The sequence below is a fragment of the Strix uralensis genome, chromosome 13 (genome assembly GCF_047716275.1).
Source record: "Strix uralensis isolate ZFMK-TIS-50842 chromosome 13, bStrUra1, whole genome shotgun sequence".
NCBI lineage: Eukaryota > Metazoa > Chordata > Aves > Strigiformes > Strigidae > Strix > Strix uralensis.
In genome coordinates this window covers 16173087-16192673 of record NC_133984.1, presented here as the reverse complement: position 1 = coordinate 16192673, position 19587 = coordinate 16173087, and the positions used below count along the sequence as shown (strand labels likewise).

The 19587-nt window shown below is 37.9% G+C and overlaps 2 protein-coding genes across 3 annotated transcripts in view; one reads left to right on the top strand and one right to left on the bottom strand.

The window, feature by feature from the left end:
• Positions 1-12446, top strand: part of TMEM164 (transmembrane protein 164) — a 52182-nt gene extending 39736 nt beyond the window's left edge. Inside the window, exons 6-7 of one of the 2 annotated variants that reach the window (XM_074882446.1) lie at positions 5552-5652; positions 6038-12446. In XM_074882446.1, the coding sequence (XP_074738547.1) occupies positions 5552-5652; positions 6038-6244 (308 nt within the window). In that variant the 3' untranslated portion in view covers positions 6245-12446. The remainder of the gene's footprint in view (positions 1-5551; positions 5653-6037) is intronic. The other variant, XM_074882447.1, reaches the window with a different exon arrangement.
• A 2609-nt stretch (positions 12447-15055) lies between these two features.
• Positions 15056-19587, bottom strand: part of AMMECR1 (AMMECR nuclear protein 1) — a 109394-nt gene continuing 104862 nt past the window's right edge. Inside the window, exon 7 of the mRNA XM_074882445.1 lies at positions 15056-19477. Within this exon, the coding sequence (XP_074738546.1) occupies positions 19363-19477 (115 nt within the window). The 3' untranslated portion in view covers positions 15056-19362. The remainder of the gene's footprint in view (positions 19478-19587) is intronic.

Sequence of the window (19587 nt, the reverse complement as noted above, 5' to 3'; positions counted from 1 at the left end):
TTGTAAGCAATAAAGAAACTGTCTCTCTGACTCAAGTCATAAAGCCCTTTTCTTTTTGATCTGTGTCTTCAAAAGTGGCATCAGAAGAGATGAAGTTCTATGGCATTGTCAGAAAGTAAGTAGAAGTTGATGATTTTCTTTTTTTCATTTTTCCCCTCTCATGGAGAAGGTCTCTGTCACACTTCAGATAGATGGACAGAAGCAGCTCTGTATAGCCAGCTTTCTTAAGGAGAGTGCAGCGTTTCTTACCTAATGAGAAGCTGGGCTAAGTTGTGAGATGTAGAACACAGATACCAACTACAAGCAAAAGGATCATTTTCCCAGTGGCTTTAAACGAGGAAAGTGCAATTAAAGCAATTGGGGATCTAAACTTGTGCTTTCCAGCAAGGCAAAGGGTGAGGAATTACCATATTTAAAGACATTTCTAGCTGTTATACCCTTTGTGAGACACACCTGTATTTAGCTATATCTTTCCTTGGCTTTTAAATGGAGTTATAAAGCAGGCTTTATTACATAGCTTAGTAGTAATCCTTGAATATAGTTAGGTAGTCATAAATCTAGCTTATCTCCATCCTCACTGAAATACTTCATAATGTGCAGTACAGCTCTTTCACTGAAACTCTTAATTACTTAGAGACCTGTCAACTCTTGTATATTATTCTCCTAGTCTCCTGCTGGCAGCTTGCATGTTCCTATCCCATCTTTTCCCTGTCTCCTGAATCCCGTGTGAGAGATGTCAGTGCCTGGTTCCCTGTCCAGCTGTGCTTGTGCTATGGCCCCTTGAGCAGCAGGGAGCTGTGGCACTGCTCAGCAGCTGGAGGGCTGAGCTGCTGCTCGGGCTGCAGGCTCATGCTGCAAGGCTCTCTTGTAGCTTGGTCGTTTCAGGATAATCTTGTTTAATGATTTAAGAGAGCTGGAGAGGAAGAGGACATGTCTCTGTTGTGTGACCCTCTGAGCTTCATGCACTGGGCAGTTACAGTTCCTTTGAAACTATGGTGGCCTATTATGAAACACTTTAAATAAGGAGATTAACGTGGCATTCTCTGAGTGGGCCCAGGGTCTGTTAAAGAAGGGTATGTACCAGTATATGGAAGAACTAGTACTTTATGAAGGAAGAACCGCTGCTGCTTCTTTATGGAATATAAAAAATGGTTCCTGAGAGGAGCAGGTAGTAAGACCCCTGTCTGAGGTGATTCTGGTGAGAGTAGCTGGCATTGAGGGAAAATAGAAATCTTCTGGTGTAATCTACACATAGATTCAGAACAGCTGTAGGTATAACAGTGGATTTCAGGCTCATCCTCTTGAGAACATTTTTCCTGTCTTCTCCTGGAAAGGAAGTTTGGTCTCTAGGCTAGCTTAATAGGCCACACTACTAGAATTAACCCTTTGATCAAGGGAAATAAAATGGAAATAAATTTGCCCTCACATTTTTATAAGCTTGAGAATGAAAGAATTGTAATAGTTGCTCTGAGTTTTGGATTAAGCAGGTCTACCTGTAATCATGAGACTACTGGAGGAGAGTGCTGGGATGGAAAGCTGATAAAGCTCTATCAAATGTAATGGGAATGAAAGCAAGACATTAATTAGGAAAAAGAGGTTATTTTAACACCCTGCTAAATTAAAAAATTGTACTATATTTAGGTTCTAATTCTCTAATTCAAACAGAGGAGTAATTTTTTCCTGTGTTATGTTTTCACAGAAATAAAAAAGGCGTACTACTTTCTATTAAGTTGTATTCAAATTTTTAAAAGCCTATGTTTTGAGAACTTTACATAAAAATAATAGTTCATAAGAACACTAGAACTAGCACAAGACATTGCAGGGGAAACAGTATAAAAGAAGTTGAGTCTCTTTGTTGATCTTTAGATTTTTAAAGCCATACTTCCATTTCCTGGATGGCAAAATTAATCACTTGGTATGACCAAGGTCAACAAATTCTTGTTGTAGAAGCAGATGATGAACCCCAAACTTTTCAATCTATATGAAATCCTTCCTATCAATGCTAATGAAATAATGAGGTTTAAATTAAACTGAAATATGCAGTGCTGTGCTATTTCAACACAAGAGCAAATACACAGCCTACTTGGATGACCCTGATTTGGAATGGTCTCAACTGTCTGGGGCATGAGCATTTTTGAGAATGAGATTAGTGCCAGACTGGCAGTTGGATTAAATTTTTGAAAGTGCTTAACATATAAGAATTGCCTGTGATCCTTAGTGAATAGAGAGGGAAACTCACTGCTACCTATTGAAATTGATTTCCTGTGTAAGCAGCAAGTAGCTTTTGCCAAAGCCAACCACAGGCCATTCAACCAACCACTCAGCTGGGTCTCGATTTTCCTGTTTGTTTCTTTTAGCAGACTGTGTACTGCAGAACATAGACCACACTGCTCTGTTAAACAGTCATCTGTTGAATAGCAGGACTGTAGAGTAATAAAATCTATAGTGATTATTTATCTAATGAGAAATGTACAGAAAATATCTCAGGTATGAATTTAAAATTAGTTTCCCAAAGCACTGTTGAGAATCCAGAGCTCTTTGAAATCTTCGTGCGGAGGTCATTGTTTCTTTTTTGTCCCTTGAGGTCCAAATAATGATACTGCTAAAAATCACACTATTATTTTCAGGATTACAAAGTCTGGCAAGGAGGGATTTTTCTATTATAAAGTGAGATCAAAGGTCTGTAGAGGGTGAGAGTTGCTAATGTATTTTTTTAAGCTTTGCAACAGAGGGAGGATGTAGCAGTGTGAAATTCTTTGCTGGAGGAACCCAAACAGTTCTCCTTAGTGACTTCTGAAACATGATTCCCTGACTAGATTGAAGCTGGACATGAGAAGCTTGAGTTCAAAGCCAAAGTATGCCACTGATGTGTTTTGTCATCTTGTGCAATTTCCTTAGTCTTTTAATGACTGCTTTCTCCCTCCACACTTGTTTTGTAGCTGAGTTCACTTGTCCATTTCAGTGTTTATATAGTACCTGCACTGTAAGTCCCCCAAATATCAAGGTCTCTGGATTTTATCTTTTCTGAATGTTTACCTCTTTAGACTACTACGATCTGTTCTCAGGCTTTGTCAAATACTTTTGAAATAACACAGGCAACTGCCAACCAGGCAAGTTCACATGAAACTGGATTTGGTATAGCACTGCTCTGATAGTTCCTGGGAGCTGTTTTAGATACCTTATTTAAATTTTATGTTGTGTTTTGCATCTAGGTTAAACATGCACCTAAAACTGCAAAGACAGAACAAAAAAAACTTTGCAAGTCAAATATGTTTTCTTTACTCTACAGCTGAGGAGGGAGCACGAAGAGTTTCTGTATAGCTTGACCAGGTCACTTAAAGTTGGTGCAGCCAAAAATAGAGCCATGGCCTCCTAAACTCAGACACCAAGGCTAGTTGCTTCTTCTCTTGCTCTCCGTAATGAAAAAAATATATTCAAGGTGGTATCACATATCTGATGTTTTCAGACAGTGGAGTTTAATGAATATCATTGCTATTTAAGTCTCCTGTACCGTTTTCTAAATAGGATACCAGCTCTTAGATCATGCTTGCTAAGTATGTTCAAAGAATTAGACTGTTGTGAATTTTTTCCCTTTACCTGTAGAACACTCCATTTAGTTATTCATGTAGAGTTCAGTTTTACCTTTGGAATTTGCTTATAGTTCAGACACTTCTTCTGACCTTCACCTACCTACTGGATAAGAAATCTTATAAGCTGCCTTATGCTTTCAAAGTAGCTTCTCTGCTCATATTTATCATGGTTGCACCAAGTCACAGCTTGCTCACTAAAACATGGTCTGCTCAGGTAATTACACTATTATTGTTGCTCATTAAAGTCAGGCAGTGATATATGGGGTGCATGTGCGCTGCTGTCATTCAAGCATACAATCAACTCCTTACTCTTTTGACTAGCAACAGAGAAGCTATTTGGAGTGGACAATGAATAGATGTACAGTTTTAGATGATAAAGTGTAGGTAATTTTGAATTTGTAACATTCACAAGATGATATTTAAATTAGATTATTTCAGGTAGCTACTGCAAAATCCATCTGAACTGGCATGATGGGTACAAACTATGGAAGACGACTATGCAGAAAAGATTGTAAAAGGGCAACAGGGATTGAGAAAGCAGTCCTCTAGGGATTTTAGACCTGAGACAGGATGCACCATTATGTAGTGGTGTAGTAAAGCAAGTAATAGCAGTTATTTGCCTCTATCTACATACGATACCATACACAGGCATACTCATAGCAGCTTTAGTCTGGCAGGTTCTCTCATAGCTAGCTGCGCATGTGTAGTTACGAGTTCCCAGTAGCCTTGTAGAGTATATGCTGAAGTCTGTTGAATCTTCCTGGTAATTACTGAGTGTACTAGCTAGCAAAGGCTAATAGGAATATTGCACTCTGTGCTGTAAGCTATCCTTTCAGTGGATACACATTCCAATATTTAATAATATCTAATGGATCAGAGAGCAGACAAAGGCAAATAAAAAAATGCCAGTGTATTTTTATAATCACCCGAAACTCCTTGTAGCAGCTGAGCAGCATGATTTTGTGGACTTTTTTTTCTTTTGCATCCCTAGGTTAAGTTATTAAAGTTGTAAGGAAAATAATATTTTTCCCCATATCTTAACACTGAAATTTTCATGTCTGCTAGCAAGAGTCTTGAGACTCTGTAAACTGTTTTTGTTCTCACCATATGATGTTTGAATATTTAATTCCAAAAATAGTCCTGTATCTAAGGGTACTTTTATTAGATCTGATTTCCTTGGTACATTCTAGATCACGTGACATTGTTTTGTCAGTAAATTGATAAAACCTAGTTTAAGGAGGAGACGGAAAGGTGAACCCAGGAATAATGTTTTATCTGCTACTTCATTTAAAGGGGAAAAAATACTTTACAGTATCTGTGATATGTACTGATTATAAAATTGTTTGTATTATATATCTGAAAATATCTCCACAGCAGTTTTCATTTAAAAGCTCAGTCTGTCATGAATTTTATACTGCTTTTCTGTTCCTAGGCATTATTGGTGCAAGTTACTTTTTAATAGTTGTTAAACAACCATAAAATTAGGAAATGGCAATTAAGCTGTGCTCTAATACAGTGCAGTGCAAGAACTGCCACTACCTAGGTTAGTTCTGTGCATGCTGAAGTCATAGCCCCCATAAGAAGCAGGTGTGTTAAGTATAAATAACCTGATTTTGAAGATTCATTGTATACCACTACTGTATTTTAAAATCATTTAGTACTTCTGTGGTTGAAGGAAGAATGAGGTAAAAAAATCACTGGTGTTGATGAAAAAGAGGCAAGCTTAATGAGGTAACATATTGTACGTTTTACTGCTGGACCAGAGGAGGGAAGAAACTGATGAGGACGCTTCAGGTAAGAAATAAGGCGCTCAAATATTAATTACTGTAATGGTATTGAGTAGGTTATCAGCTAAAGCCAGATGCCCGAACATCCACAGAGCAGAAGAGAGAGGATTATTCATGAGTGTTTGATGGACACAGCAATTCAGCTGAATACTAATGTATTCCTTTCTTTTCAAGGTATCTACACTCCAGAACCACTCTGCAATTTCTGGTGGGCTCTTTTATCCACGGGGTTTATGTTTGTATATCATTTTAGCATCTTGCAGATTCTGGGATTGGTAAGTAAATACAGGTTAATAAATGGATAGTTTGCAAGTACATTCAAAGTAAAAACACTGACTAGTTTTTCAGAGTGCCCATATATATATATGGATATGCAAATTTTTAATTGCATGTTCTAATGGGCATTTGTATCTCGTATCTCACAAGTATCAGTAAAATATTTCGTAAGTTGGTTATGTACCTGCATAAATCCATCTATTAAATGCACAACTGAATTTGGATCTGCTTTCCTCCCGAAAGCTGCCCTACTTGTGTTGAACAAAGGAGTGTGACCGAAACATTTTTTATTATTATGGTTATTTCAAAATTACCATTTTAGGTGTCTGAATCAGTGCAACACAAAAATATTGTTAATTTATAAATTTGTTGTCACTTTCTCAGGTTACAGAAGTGAATTTGAACAACATGTTGTGCCCAGCCGTCTCAGATCCTTTTTATGGGCCCTGGTATCGAATTTGGGCATCTGGACATCAGACTGTCATGACCATGACTCATGGGAAGCTTGTAATCCTACTGTTTTACAGTGCTGGCCCCATCTTTAAATGTAGCGTGGACTTGCTTAGACTCCCAGCTAAGAAAATAGACTGAAATTTCTCCCCACGGAGTAGTACATACAGGAAGCAGAGATACTTATACTGGAAAACAAAGAGGAGGGATGAGAGGACAATGTGTTTATACTTCTCCCCACAGTTTATTGCCTCAAAAACACCTCTGTAATCAAGTGAGGTTTTTTTTAACTGCTGTTTCTCACTGCCTTGCCAATGGCAAAATTAGTGGCCTTATTCTGGAAAAGGTTCGTATTTTATACATTTTGTGTAGATTACAGCAGAATCTTGCTAAGCCACTGTTTAAAATTAGGCCAGGATCTGTCCACATTCCAGCAAAGAGCGTGGCAGTGCTACCTCGTTTTGAGTTATTTTCCATTAAATGTAAGTACACTTATATCACAGGATAGGAAATAAAGCTGAATTATAACACTCCACTGATGTGAACAGAACACATGCTGATGTGCATCATCCTGGCTTAACTCTGAGCACTTGAATCTTGCAAAATGGTCACAGTGAAATGATGTACACTTAATCTCCCAGTTGTAAGTGCAAAACAGTGAGGTTCTACTGTATTTTCTTTAAGCTGGTTGAAAATGTTGGGGAACAATAACTCATTCAAAAAGATACATATTTTTTTTTAATTGACTACTTAATTTCTGAGCTGCTGTGGATAAATATCTATCTAGCCAAGTCCTGTCAGATCTTGATGCTCTGGAGATGCTTTTATTTGAGCAGAAAAACACCATGTTGAAATAATTTCAAAAGACCATATTACATATAAGCTATGATAAGATATTTTGTCCACTGTTCTGACTTTGAACAAAATGTTTCACTTAGACTGGAGAGGGAGTGGAGATACAAAGTCCAATGTAAACATCAGAGTTTTCTTTTTTTACTTACTAGCTTTTGAAACATTCCTCCTCTGTGTTCTACACTGATCCTCACTAGTAGTACAGTGGTTAGTGAAGAAACAAAATGAAACTATGTTCTCTCTCTACAGCTCCAATGCATTCTGTATACTGATTTTAAATTATGGATATAAAAAGGAACGTGAAATCAGTGCAGGCCTCTACTGAAAAGAAAGTGTTCCAGTTTACTAGTATGACTAATTCTTCCTGTCAGCATGTCTTTTGGAGAACAGGATGTAGATAGGCAGAATGATAAATAGTAAACTGCGTGAACCTGTTCAAATTTTCCAAGGTGAGAGGAGAAACTGCTGGGCAGAAAGATGGGCAATCTTGAGTATGTTCCTCCAGGTAGTTAATTGTGAGCCTGTTATGCAGACAGTTGTGTTTCAGGGCTGCAGGAATTTTGTTGTACAAAAGTTTGTTGCAATTTATAGATTCATTGTGTTGTCAAAGCTGTGACTTGTAAGATAAAACTAAACCATCATACCTCCTCCAGCTGGATCACCTGAAGATGTATTCTGAAGTTAAGGTACAGTCATTTATACCTCAAGAAGGAAAAGTAATGAGAAGTGGTTGACTCCCCCCCCCCCCCCCCCCCCCCCCAAAGAAAAATTTTTCATTGGAGAGGGAACAAATGGCTACTTCAAATATTTTTACTCTGTATGATTAAAAAAACAGTACACCTCAATCGGAAATATATTGACCCACATTCTAATTTACAAACTGGTTTCTGGCTTTCTTCCATTCCTGGCTCTGTGTGTATATATATATACATATATATATATACACACACACACATAATTATACTGTACCCTTGCAGCGTGAGAACCTGTGATACGTACCTGAACTACCCATCAAACGTGTATAGCTGGTCTTAGTTATACAGACTATACAGCTCCTTGTGTTTTTAATCAGAATTCAACTTGAGAAAGGTAAGCACCTGATAATAAGAACTACCAGCATAGAGAGTTACCTGTGAATTGCTGATCCTGCAAATGTCTAAGGACATAATGAATTTCACGGAGAGTCTTGCTGCTGGCTCGGTAAAGCTGGGCATGTGTTGCTTAAGTATTTGTGGAGTGGGGCCTAAAGAATGTGTTGGTATTGAAGGCCTGAATCCATCTGTGGAAGACCACTTAATTAGCTGCTGAAGTGATAGAAGTTCTTGCTGTTTATTTCAGCAGATTCAGCATTTCATGAGGAAATACAGGATGTTGCTGGGAGATGCTGAGATGCACAGTGCTGGATGTTAAAGCATGCCCCCTATTAATATACTTCATCTCCTATGAATAGCTGAATGAAATGTACAGTGATTCTTCCCTGCCCGTAGTTACTGTCAAGTGTATCATGGTTTATTTATTCACTTAAGAATTTGGCAAAATGCCTCATGTTGAATTCAATCCTGTTCAGAAGGAATGTTTTGTATTACAGTAGAATGATTTTATCCAAATTTTGCAAACGTTATTTAGCATTATTATTTGCTTAACTGTATGTTGGGTTTTTTTAAAGACTCTTTCCTGTTTCTTTTTCTTCAAAATATTGTAGCTACTGGAAAAAATTCTGAGTTATGTGAAAGTAGCAGCTTTTTTTTTTAAAAAAAAAACTTTTCCTATCTATAGTCATATACTTAAGGGCATTCTAAACAAGTATAAAATGGCTGCTATTTGCCACCATTGACTCCTCTGGTCAATTAAGACTGCAGAGGCATTTAAATAAGCTCAGGTGTCTCAGTGCAGGCTGTTTGCTTGGACTGCAAAATTTGTGAGCTCTTCTGACTGAATTAAAATTCAGTAGCAGGAATGGCAATGTTAAATATAGCCAACAGGAGGGAAATCCCTGGGGCAATCTGGATGAAAGGATTCTTGGTGTGGCCCAAGTGGTGTCACTTGGACCATTGACTTTGATAGCAGAGCCACTGTGATTTCTCCTGCCTTCCCTCCCAGCCCATATCCTAGATACTGGTCTCTGTCACTGTGCTGTGACTTGAGCTGTTCCCTGTTATGGTGGTCCGGTTGTTTTGAGTCACAGTAGAAATTTCAGGCATATTTTCACAACATGGAGTACACTGACAGAACTGCTCATCAAAGCCAATGGCACACTCAATATTCCCCTTCCAAACCTTACCTGTGCAGGTTCTGGAGCTCACTGAACTCTTCCATACCAATTTAAATTTCTAAAATGGCTAACTGAACAAGGTAATTCAGCAAAAAAGTAGAGAGGTAAGGAGCTGCTGTAGAAGAGTGGAATAGTGCAACTGGAGTCAGACAGGAGGGAAGGCAGTGGAACAGTGGGAGCTGTTGCTTCTTTGCTTGTTGTACAGTATCAGTGAAGCTGGCTGAGTTAGAATAGAATCATTTAGGTTGGACAAGACCTTTAAGATCATCAAATCCAACCATAAACTTTGCACTGCCAAGTTCACCAATAAACTGTCTCCCTAAGCACCACAGCTACATGTCTTTGAAATACCTCCAGGGATGGTGACTCAACCACCTTCCTGGGCAGCCTGTTCTGACACTTGACAACCCTTTCAGTGAAGAAATTTTTCCTAATATCCAACCTAAACCTCCACCAGTGCAACTGGAGGCCACTTCCTCTTGTCCTGTTGCTTGTTACTTGGGGAAAAAAGAGACCAACATCTACCTCGTTACAGCCTCCTTCCAGGTAGTTGTAGAGAGTGCCTCCACTCCAGGCTAAACACCCCCAGTTCCCTCAGCTGCTCCTCAGCGGACTTGTGCTCTAGACCCTTCACCAGCTTTGTTGTCCTTTGGACACACTCCAGCACCTCAGTGTCTTTCCTGTTGTGAAGGGCCTAAAAGTTAAATTATTCCCTCCCTCCCTCCCCTTGCCTCTTTGAAGGCTTTTTAAATGCAGTAGTTCATTTTGGTTTATGGTATGGTGCCACAAGAAACTGTAGCAACATAGCTAGACACAAGCTTCAACAGAAGGTGAAGAACAGGTCAGAATGGGAGCAGAAAGGGAATGAACTTCTGAAGCTAATGTCATGGAACTTCACATCCTTTATTCCGCAGTGGTCTCTAGTATCTATTTGGAATATGCATCGGACAGAGCTTGTTCAATGTGCAGGACACTGGTTTGAATGGGAAAGCACAGAATACTTGATTGCTATAGGGGTTATTCTCTTTCTTGGCAGAGGCTGATTTTCAGCTCCCTGAATAGTTTATTTTACAGGCAGTTATGCTATACAGATGATTTCTCTGGTGGTTTTTTTGCTTATTTACACTGATAATTAAAGAGCAATACTATACTGCTACTCTTGAAAGCTAACTGGCATTCTCTCCTATGGGATTATGCACACAATCTGTGTCAAGATAAAGCTGTTGCCCAGTACCTGATGATGAGATTTTACACTGCAGCAGTGGAGCATACAACTGAAAGGGCAGTCCCGGTCCTCCCTGGTCAAACGTTCCTAATGCTCTAGTTGCAGTCCTAACAATTACGAAACCATTTGCAGTAGCCATGGGGCAGAGCAGGAGGTGGACCATCTAGCTAGACAGACTATTCCTTGCACCACTAGGCTGACTGTAAAATCTCACCCTGAAGTGGACTGATTTGCTGTCCACTAGCAAGTCAGGCACAATACCAGAAAAAAAAATCCTGTGCAGTGCCAATGCCTAGACTTCACAGAGAAGTTGGCATGTATTAAGGTGTCTGAACAGAGCTCTACTCTCCTAATTTTTAGTACTGTAGGCACTTCAAACAAAAGAAACAAGGAGCAGTGAAACTGGTAACTCTGCTAGTGAATGACTCTCTAAATTTGCCTCCAAATGTACACATAAATGAAGCATTATTAGTGACAATAAACTTGTTTACTGATTGGTTAGTTTATGCAGCCCTAGAGTAAGTAGCCCTCCAAAGCAGAAAAGTGAGCTAGTAAAATTTGTGCACCCACCACAGCATCTGGCAATTGGGCCTGTGAATATAGAGATTATGGTTTTAGTTGTGCAGGATACATGCAGTGCTGTTTTTCAAGGATTCAGACACTACACAGTAACATCTTCCTATTTAAGCACCAAAGAAGAATTTGCATCTTGTTTCTTTTGAAGGGTGAAAAATTAACAGTTCTTGGCCATGCATGTATAAATCGGTAAAAAGCCACAGCCTATGAACACTCACCTACACTCGGTTTTGGTTCAGCTTCTTAGGCCTTGACAACCGCTGCTTATAAGCAAAGCCTGCTCGTGCTTCAGCAGATGCTGCCTTGCTGAAGTTGGGAGACATGAAAAGTTCAGTCCATTTCCATATCTTAAGATTATAGAGTACCTCATTGTAGATTTATCCATCTGTTTCTGGCCACAATCAGGGTTTTGATATTTCTGTATATTTGATACCATTTTGTAAAGCCCAACTGTATCTTTCTTTCAGAAATAATGGCTATTTGCAACTGTTAACTTACTGTATTTTACTTTTATGTCCTAAGTCTTACATCTAAATGCAGGCATTTGTTTTCTATGCATCTATAGCTAATGCAAAATAGAGATGTGCTGTTTTTCTCACTGTTGCAATTGTTTCACTAGAGGCAGATTCTTAGGAATTAAATTAGTCCTAATAGTTAACAAAGCTCTGAAAAGGCCAAAAAGCAGGAAGAGGGCATATGTCAGCCCTGGTAGGAGGTGAAAGGTTTCTACGGGCAGATAGGTCAACTTTGATGTTTTCATTTTTACAGTGACAAGACTCATAACAAATCTGTTGATTTTTGTGATCTCGTACTCAAAGTGATATTGCTGTAAATCTGTCTTGCAGCTTTTAGTGTAACTTAGTCAAAGCCAAGCTGTTTTCTAAATGATTTTATTTTTCTTCAGGGTCAATTTTGTACTTTTTAAAAATTATTTCTGCATTTACTGAGTCATTATCTCAATGCTGCAGAGGACACAGCAGGCAGGACAGCGAGCATAGCCACACCACTCACCAACCAAACTGTGCGAGGGAGCTGGAGCTGCTCAGGCCCTGGGCTGATGCACAAAGCAGTCTTGGGAAACTTGCAGTTCCAGTTACCCAACCCTCTAGTTCAAGCGTGGCATTATCCAGGCACAGAATGGTATGGCAAGGGCAAGGGTGGATGTAGAAAGGCTCAGCTGCCATGTATGCTGTTAGTTCTGAATAATTTGTAAGAGTGTTATAAATTTTGTAAACTTTTTAATGTGCTAAAACTTGGTTATGAGGTAACGTTTACAAATAAGGGGTAATTTGTGTACTTGTTTTTGTATTTTGGTCTGATGGTTTTTTTTGCTGTTGTGTCCTAAGTCCAGATCACTGGGCAAATAGTTGTTAAACCTTTGAATTAAAACAAATAAATGCATTTTAATGGGTACTGTACAGTTTTGTTATCATTCTAATCATGCCAGGCACTGAGTTTGTCTTGCTTAAGACTTTTTAAAACCAGGTAAGAAAACCAAAATTGACTTTCCACTTCAATTTGTAATATGAACAGTTAAGAGTCACAGGGTGCTTTAAAATTAGATAGCTAATCATCAAATCAGATAAGAATATGGATTCTTCTGTCTTAAGCAGTAGATGTAGTCTACCTTGCACATAGCAGTTTCAGTGAGAACAATGATTACCGGGATTTCTGGAAGTTTTAAGCATTTAAGTCTGACCTGTGCCTTACCTGTCAATCAACACAAGCCAAGCCTGAGTTTACTGGCAGACCTCATTGTAGTACATAAATCCTTTAATCACTGTTTAAATAGCCCCTGTCTATGTCTTTCGGTTAAAGAGCTCAGGAAGCAGTATTACAGTATTATGATGCTTTCTCTATGCTCCCACTGTTCTTGCCACAACTTCAGCAGTGTCTTTTATTTCCTGTTCTATGTCGCTTTAGTAGAAGGTCAGAGAACATGTACAGAAGTTTTCAGCTCAAAACTTTGTTCAGAAAGCTTCTGCAATTAAGGTACTGAGATAATCTCACACTACAGATGATGGCAAAGGAGTTTTAATGCACTTCAGAAATGTTTCTAGCTATAATTAAAAATACATTTAAATAGACTGCAATAATGTTGTGACAAGCAGGTATTTTGTTGTATAAGGTTCCTGTAAATACTGTTCCTGGAAAAAGAACACACTGGATGTGCCCACCTTGTTGTTATATCTGCATTGGAGAAGTTTTAAGTTTCCATGCAGCTGGGGAACAGAACCAATTCTCCAGCTTAATTTCTTCTGAACTGTATAAAGATACTGTATAAATGTACTTAAGTAGAAATCTAGTGTGAAGTGCTTTATGGAGACCTAAGATCAACTGAGCAAGCAATTTCCTTTTTCAGGCACTGCCAATTATCCTCTGCATCTCTCTATAACTTTAAGTCAGCCTTTCACTGTTTAATACCAACATATATGTAAGAATAAGAAAGTTTCCACCTCTGAAACATCCTTAATACTCAGTACTATTTGGCTAGTTTGATTTTTATAGCATGATAACTACATAGCTGGCTAAAGTAGCAAGAAGAGTGGGAAACTTTTGGTAGGAAGTTTTAACTAGCTATACATCTCAATGGACTATGAGTTTTAGGTAGGTTTTACCCAATTCAGACTAATGATAGGAAATCTGTGAGGTACTAAAACAATGGAAGTTATTTACTCAGGCAGGTTTTCCCTTCAGAGGTTTTTTTCAACCTTCTAAATCAAGGCTTCAAAGCAAGTGGAGTAATGGCTGCAATCTTCAACATCTGAAGGTTACATGGATACAGTTTGTTTTCAAAGACTTTGCATCTACAGAGAGGAGATCTGTTAATATTGTTAGTCAAGGGCAAACAAAACCACTTCTATAATCAGATTGGCATTCCAGGGAGATGTTAGAAATTTCTTGCTTTGTTTCAAGAATTATCCTACAGAGGAAATACACTCCCTTTAACTCAGATGTCTCAGCACACTACAAATTTGGCTCAGGGAACAAAGTTCTCCAAGTCAGTTTTACCTGTCTGGGTACTCTGTTTTGTCATCAGCTGGACTGTGGCTTCTTTGCTGCACAGGAACACACTCCTTCCCTTCCCACAGCTATCCATACCAATGCAGATGCTTGCCAAGGCTTCCTCACCCATTGACCAATATCCCAACAAGCTCTGCTACCAAACCAGAGTTACTAAGCTGACAGGTAAAGCTGTTAATGAGCTAAAGGTTCTGGTGTGCTGTTCTCACTGGACCTGCTTAAGTAAAACAATTTAAAAATTGCCCCACTGTGTTAAGACTAAAAGCTTTTGGGGAAGGGGAAAAGACTTCTTCCCTGGCCCTCCATACTTTGCAGGAACCCCACAGGTCAGTGCAAACTCTATGCTATAATTTTTTTTCGTAACATTTGATCAACATGACAGTCTTCTCATGAGCTAGGTATGACATGCAAGATAAAGAAATCCCTCATGGCAAAGCAAGCCTAGATACTCTTTTAAAATCACATCTACTACCAGAAGAGCAATACAAAGAAAGTGTACTGAAATTATTTTAGGTGATACCTCAAGATATTCTTTGATACACATTTTGCTGCATTATTCTGCTGAATAATGTTGCTACAAGTAGCAATGGCAATGTATTGGTTACACCAATATGACTGGTTCTGCAACAAAGTATTGCTTCAAAAGGTTGAAACCACTGCCCCCTTAGAGAATAAGCAGCCCAAACATGGACAAAAGTCCATATTTCAAGTTAGACGTAAGTATAAAACTGAACTGATAACTGATATGAATACTGATAAATATACTGATATAAATAAATGCTGATTTAACTTGGAGCATTTAGTGACTCACTTCTGAATTAGACTGAAAGCTGCATGCACCTGTCCACAATCTGTTCCTACAGCAGGCAAAATGGAAAGACAGTTAATCACAGGAAAATATTTCTAACACATCGTTAGCCTTTAACATTAACACTAAGTGCAAATGCTTAAGTAAAAAAATTGACCAAGCCGCACAATTAAGCAGAGAAACATAAAAAGAAATGGTGATTCTTTTTCCTTATTTTATTGGGTAAATGATTTAAAAGGTAATAACAATAGTGTTAAAACTACTACAATATCTTTCCACAGCCATATCTCACAGACCCACAAATAACCTTCTATTTTTTTTTTCCTCATTTTTCTTTTTAAGCCGTACTTATATTAAAATGCCCATTTCAACAGTTTCTTCACACTAATAGCAATTAAATGTGGAAGGAAGGAGGATCTAGTTATAAAGGAAGGGGGTTCAGGTAATCTGTGATATTATTGTAATCAATCAAGTTACTAAGGAAGGAAGGAAACGAGAGGCCTTACAAGCTACTCCAGGTAGCTCTAAGCCCATTGTGTGTCACCATTGCATTAAAGATAACTCAAAATGCTGGTGAACAATTTAAAGTATTTTTTGTAACATATAAAACACTAAAATAACTTAGAAACTAGATCCAAATATCTTGAAAAGAATCAACTTTGATATACAAAAACAGTCATAAGTTGTTACAAAAGTTCAAACAAAAGTTTGTTTTCTCAGTGCGTTTATGTACCAGCGCAATTACTGGGTCCAGAGCAAAGAAAGAGGTTTTTATTTTTTATTTTTTCTTTAACAGTAATAAAAAACGAGGAAAACATATCTTTGTATATAAAGAATCATTGCTGGTCTTAAGAATAAATGTAACCAGAAACCCTTAAATCTGAGAGGCACACTTTGGGTTTCTCTTTTTTTTTTAATTTTTTTTTTTTTTAAACATAAAAGGAAAGTCACCAGTTTATTTAAATGGAGGAGGTATTCAGACTCCCCAAATAAACTTAATTCAATTAACATCACTAGCAAAAATCAGTTAGAAACTGTACAAAAATAAAAAAGTTAACACATTTAATCCTGCAGGGATTTTGTAAGGACTGGAAGGCAGGCTTTAGGAGCAGCATTTGGGCATGGCTGGAGGCTTCTTTGGTTCGATCTAACACACATAAGAGATGTAACCTACTCCAGACAACAATTTTAAAAACCCGCACATTTGAAGACAAGTAAAGAGGTCTGTATACAAACACCAGGGTGTGCAAATGGATTTGACTGCCTTGATTTAATAGTGTATGAGGTCAGAACTGTCGTGTGCCCTCCCGCTGCTATGATCAGCGTTGGGGTTGAGATGGTGAAAAGTCGGTGCTACAGCAGTCTAGGCAGAAGGAAGGCCACTTGAAGCATGACTCCGTAATAGTTCCATGTCAAGTCTATGGTTCTGTTGTCTAACTCAGTTTACAGAACAGGGTTTTTAGGAACATTAAGCAAAAGAATTAAAAAAACCCCAAACCAACAGTCTCATTAATGGAATAAGGCAAACTGAGTAGTGCTCAAAAAAAAATCAGCATTCCAACTTAAAAAACAGTGAAATAAGCTACTTGGTTGTACCTTAACTTCTTATAAAGTACCCCAAATCAAAAAAAATTATAAAATTTAAAGATCTGTATCTAAGCCCAGCAATATACCTAAAAGGGTACTAAGCGTAACTACAAGGGAATGACATTTGTGAAAGCAACTGTTGATCAGCTTTACGCAAACAGACCTATTCTGTCCCAGTGCATGTCACAGTGAACTGCACGTTTTGTACAAATAAACCCACAATTACACAGAAACAATCCATAGCATTTTCAGCACTTGCATGCTGAGGAGGTAGGTGCCCTAGAAACACTGTAGATAGACTGATTATTCCAATCTTTTAAAAAAAATATCATACAATCTGATTGACCACAGACTCTGTAACAGTTTTTTAATTAGTGATACAAAACTCTGGTCCAGAAGGGTCTGGCATTAACTCATTTCAAAAGCACACCTTTACAGTTTGTATAACACCCTTTTAACTATATTTTTAAGCAACAGCTACTAAGAGATAGACAAAAATGCATTGTGCATTATGCTGTATACAAAAAGGAGACAAAACTATCCTTTTCTCCCCCAAGCCATGGTGGGAAGTATTGCTGACCTTGTCCTTAAAAACCTGCAGGATTGTTTATTCATCAGTATATCATTATTACACTGGTAAGAAATTCTGTATAACATCTGCATATATCGAAGATTTTTTAAAAAATCTGATATGATTTTAGATCCGCATGACCAGTCACGTGACCTGCTTGAGGTTGATTAGCACCTTTCAATACATATATATTTTTATATATAATAGATCTTTTTAAAAAACTTCTAACAATGAGCTCATACAGAAGCATGAGCATGCTGTAACGAGATGACAGATAAAGATGGGGTTGGATGACTTTTTTTTTTGCAGCAGAATGATTCAGTTTGTGCTCAGTTTCCCTATAAGGGCAAGAAAAAAAAAAACCCAACACAACTCTATCAGGTAGCCACTTGTTCACAATTTCCACTTGAAGACTAATTCATTTAAAAGTGTTCCCCAAGTAGAAACAAGACAACAGTATCATCCAAAATAGCCTCTGTATAAACATCTATTAATTTTTGCAGCTTCTGGCTGGCATCGCTTGGCTCCTGAAATTTCAGGCCCTCTGCTTATGAATTAAGGCATCACAACTGAAAATGTTACTATTTGGACATCAAATGCTGTGGATGAAGGAATATCAAAGACCTTCTATAAGAACCTCCATAAAAATTAAGTGGCAAAGCTAACCTCACATAAGGGACGAGCATAATTTATCCATATGTGTTTTTGAAACCTTACTGAAATATTTCTATAGTCTGTCTCATTTTTTTTAACAACTGAATTTTGATTGATTTTTTCTATTTGAATTTTATATATCTATATATTTACAAACATTCATTATTCAAAGTAATTGGAATAACTGGAATTTCTGCTTACTGTGGTTTACTCACTCATATTAGGAAGGTGTATTGCCCCCTAGAATATGCACTGAACTACAACAGGTATTAGTGGGAGTTCTGCAGGCACATGAGCAAGGAGCTAGCTCCTACCATATACTGGGCTTGCAAATATACCATGCATACTTTCTACTAAATCCTATTTTTGCAGAAAGAAAAAGTTCCAATCAGGTTTTTTTTCCTTCTACTGTGTGGAGGGGTATCAGAATTATTACACAGAACTTAAGCTCTGAAGTACTATTCCTGTAATAGATGAAAACATGTAAAATTATGGCATACTTGTCCTGTGCTCTTTCACAACCGTCTTTTTTTCTTTTTTAAACAATAGTTAACTTAAACTCTTCATGCCTTGATAAAATTCAACAAGTTCAAAAGCAGAAGAAAGAACAAAACAGGGATTTTTCTTTTTCAAAATAGGTTTGCTATAAAAAAAAAAAAAAATCTCACTTTAAAAAAAATCCCCAAAAACCTGATGCCAGAGCAGACTCCATATAGTTTGCTAGAATGTCTGGCATATTTGCTATATTTTTTCTATGAATTTTATATATAAGTATATAGTTATGTCATAGTCAAAGGCACTAAAATCTAAATCCATTTTCTTCCTAATATGACATCTGCTACTCACCAACCTGTTTTTAAAAACAAATGTCACTCCTAATTTGAGATCATCAGAAAGGCATCGTCTCATTACAAATGCATTATTATGACTAGTCTTGACAGGGCTGGATTGCCCTCGATTCCCAGCACAGCATGGGAGACAAAGGTATCTGGTAGCCTACTGCATTATGTCATGCCCTACCAATTAGACCACTTGATTCTGAAAATGCTGCCATGTTAACATCACCTCTCATTGTATATGTAATTGCTTCTCTTCATCCAGAAAAGCATTTTGTATGTCAGCCTTGACATTTTGGCTGCATGCGCTGGATCTGAAGATCATGTATATAGCTACATGAAGTCTTTACCGTGGGGGTGAGATATTGTACACACAACATTATTAGAATGTTATGAAAATGCAATTCATTGTCTAGTATAATACCTGAATCTGATATGTTTCATTCCCTGTCACACCTGTTAATGCAAAAGCCATGAATGCCTTTTTGCTAAGCAAAGCATCCCTAACTGTAATCCACAAATTCTTCCTTCCATCCACAGTCACAGAAAGCCTTGATTGATAAAATTCAATGTTAATGAAGTAGAAATTTAAAATTTCATAAAAAACCCAAGGGCTATATGCTGCAAAAAAATCTGCAGTGACTCAATAATAAAAAAAGTATGGGATCTTTGTAGTAATGTAGTTTTCCCTCCCGTTGCCATGATGAGCTTAACCAACTGAGAAGCCTCAACATGGCAACGGAAACTATCATCATAAAATGGTACAGTAATAGAGATAGCTAGACCAAGAAGGGGCAGGGTCTCCTGGGAAGAGGTCTGCAGAGAGGTCCAGTGACTGGTCATGCGGCTCAGTGTCAGGAATAATGGTTGTATGGTGGAAGGGGGTGCCCAATACCATTTTGGAAGTGATGATGCTGACGATGGGCAAGGTACTCTGTGTAGCTCATCGTCATCTTCTCACTGCGGTACCTAGAAAAAAAGCGAAGAAGCAAATTCAAGAACTGTTACCAGGAAGCTGTAAGTAGCACTAAAAATACTGCACTAGTGGTATGTTTAATGATAACAGCTCTATACTTCTG